The sequence below is a fragment of the Mastomys coucha genome, unplaced genomic scaffold, assembly GCF_008632895.1.
Source record: "Mastomys coucha isolate ucsf_1 unplaced genomic scaffold, UCSF_Mcou_1 pScaffold23, whole genome shotgun sequence".
Classification (NCBI taxonomy): domain Eukaryota; kingdom Metazoa; phylum Chordata; class Mammalia; order Rodentia; family Muridae; genus Mastomys; species Mastomys coucha.
This window is the reverse complement of record NW_022196906.1, coordinates 70,888,747-70,891,402: the sequence shown is the minus strand read 5'-3', so window position 1 is coordinate 70,891,402 and position 2,656 is coordinate 70,888,747. Positions and strand designations below refer to the sequence as shown.

General features: G+C 34.8%; 1 protein-coding gene across 1 annotated transcript in view; it reads left to right on the top strand.

Moving 5' to 3' along the window:
• Positions 1 to 2,656, top strand: part of Hcrtr2 (hypocretin receptor 2) — a 101,929-nt gene that overhangs the window by 96,171 nt on the left and 3,102 nt on the right. Inside the window, exon 7 of the mRNA XM_031344807.1 lies at positions 415 to 637. Within this exon, the coding sequence (XP_031200667.1) occupies positions 415 to 637 (223 nt within the window). The remainder of the gene's footprint in view (positions 1 to 414; positions 638 to 2,656) is intronic.

The window sequence follows — 2,656 nt, the reverse complement described above, 5'->3', positions numbered from 1 at the left end:
ATTTCAGTGTATTTTTTTCTTGTTTTGTTGAACTTTTATGATACCAATGTTGTCCTTAGAATATAATGAATCTCTGTTCTTGCTTATACACAGTGTACGTAGATTTCATTGCTTTTGAAGCAACTGAAAGTTTGGCAAACTTTTCCTAAGAGCTATTTGGTATTATTACAGGGTTAAAAACTAACTTGAGAAACACAGTGGGGGTTGACTTTAAAGAAAGAAAACCCGATGCCAAGTATTACATATGAAAATACCTCATCGTTTAATTTCCTTTTTCTATTTCCTTTATCTATGCAAAATGCTCCACCTCACTGCTAGCTTGGCTCAGGGGAACGCCTCATTTGTACACTGTGCATTAGGTGTTGAGCTGTTTATGCATAATTCACTTTCCTTTCATTCTTTCTGGTCTGCCAGGAAAATTTCGAGAGGAATTTAAAGCTGCCTTTTCTTGTTGTCTTGGGGTTCATCATCGCCAAGGAGACCGCCTCACCAGGGGACACATGAGCACAGAGAGCAGGAAGTCCCTGACCACGCAGATCAGCAACTTTGACAATGTATCAAAACTCTCAGAGCACGTGGTGCTCACAAGCATAAGCACACTCCCAGCAGCCAACGGAGCAGGACCGCTCCAAAACTGGTAGAATATTTATTGCTATGATGAGGATGCCCGACTTCAACTATTCTTTTATACAAACTCTGTGAACAGAAGTTTTAGTATACAGTTGATCTAAACCTAAAATTACTTGTCAATACATTTTTTTTTAATAGATCACTCTTTGGAAATAAAAAGCAAATTTGAAATACTTCCTGAACCATTTACTCGGACATGTTATAAGTTTAAATTCAGCTGAATTTATTTCAAGCTATTTTCTCTTAATTCTGTGAACTGAAGTTTGTGGCAATTAAGGGTTTGAACATTTCTAATTCTTTCTATAACCCCTCTTTATTTTAATTTAACAATTTAAATTGATTGCTAAAAATCATCAAAATTAATCTTTAATAATGGAAGTTACAATTATTAGCTCTTAGTTAACAAGCAAAATTAATTAACATAATTTTTAAAAAATTCACAAAAACTATCATTACAATGTGCCACCTGGGAGAATAATAATTAATGGAAAAGCATATAATTTGTATATATTCAAAGTATATCTTCCCAAATCACATAAAATATATATGATTAAGCTTAATTTGCCACTAATTTTATTTTCCATTTACTAAATGGTCTCAGGTTTATAACCTTACAATACATAAGATTTTGTGTATGTGTATGTAACACAGAATCAAAATGACTGTATTAAAGTAAAAAATTTGCAGCAACTGCTAATACAAAATCATTTTCATCTCTAGGGAAGGATTTAAGATTTAAATTAAGAGATAAAAATCAGATTATTTTTCTAGTTAAGGACAATGAGTTAGTCAGCCTTGCTGGATTAAGAATGTGACTGTGCACTAGGTAAAGGAAGTGAGTCAAAGAGGCTGCAGACAGGGTTCAAGAAGGGCTGTACTGTAGCTCTGGGATAAGGCCAAATGGCTGAGCATTTCCCTAGCAGCTTGCACTAGGCTGGAATTCAAATCTCATCAATGAAAACAATTAACATCAAATAAATGAACCAAGGCTTACTGTAGTCTAGTGAGAGAGGAAGACTGAAGATTCCCAGGTATGGCAGAGAAGTCACACAACCAAAGACAGTGCTCCCCACCACAACACTGGCAGGACTGTTACAACCACCACCCCATCCCCATTTAATTACATTACACTCTCTGTTACTAATTTTAGCATGCCCGAGGCTAAAAGACAGACTGGGAAAGTGGAAGGCTTGATTCTAACTCATACATAAATGGAAACTCTAGAGTATATTTTGTATATATTTAAATTATGGGATTGAAATGATTATTTCAAATTTGTTCTCTGCAAAATTTTGATGATGTAAGTATCCACTTCTAAATTAAGAATTTGAAAGTGTACATATCAAATTGTTCCTCATCTCATAGTGTAGTAGTAGTATGTAGGCATTCTATAAAGAAACAGGATATATTTAATATTTGAGAGAGATTTTATTTGAAAATATATCATCATTTTGCCTTTTCCCCAACTCTTTATTCTCAGAGAAAAATAGCACATCCAAACTATCCATATTTTCTTTTCAAGAGTTTAGGATTTTGTTACCGTGTGCCTTTTAGTATTCTAAGCCAGAACTACCCTCTTCTACGAGGTTTATCAAAATTATATGGCTGAATATCATGATGTTCTATATCTATGAACACAATCACTTTCAATGTCTCCTTTCTCCCTTTTGAGAGCTTTGTCTACCATACACTACATGCAAGGAGAGCTATAATGTTCTGATCGAGATGACAGTTAGCACTTTAAGATTTGAAGTTATCTTTAAATCTTTTTGGTAATAAGCCTTAATTGTCTTGCAGCTCAGTAGTCATGATAGGATGATTTTCTTCAATATAATTGAGTTCATTAACTCTAAGCTGTGAGACAGTATTAGATCTCAAGATGATAGTTCATGTTATATAAATAAGAGGAAAGGCCTTAAGAGGGAAAGGGTGAGAGAAATGGAGAGATGTAGGGAGAAGAAAGGATGAAAGGCCCAGAGAAGAGAGGAGAGGAGAGGAGAGGAGAGGGGAGGAGAGGAGAGGAGAG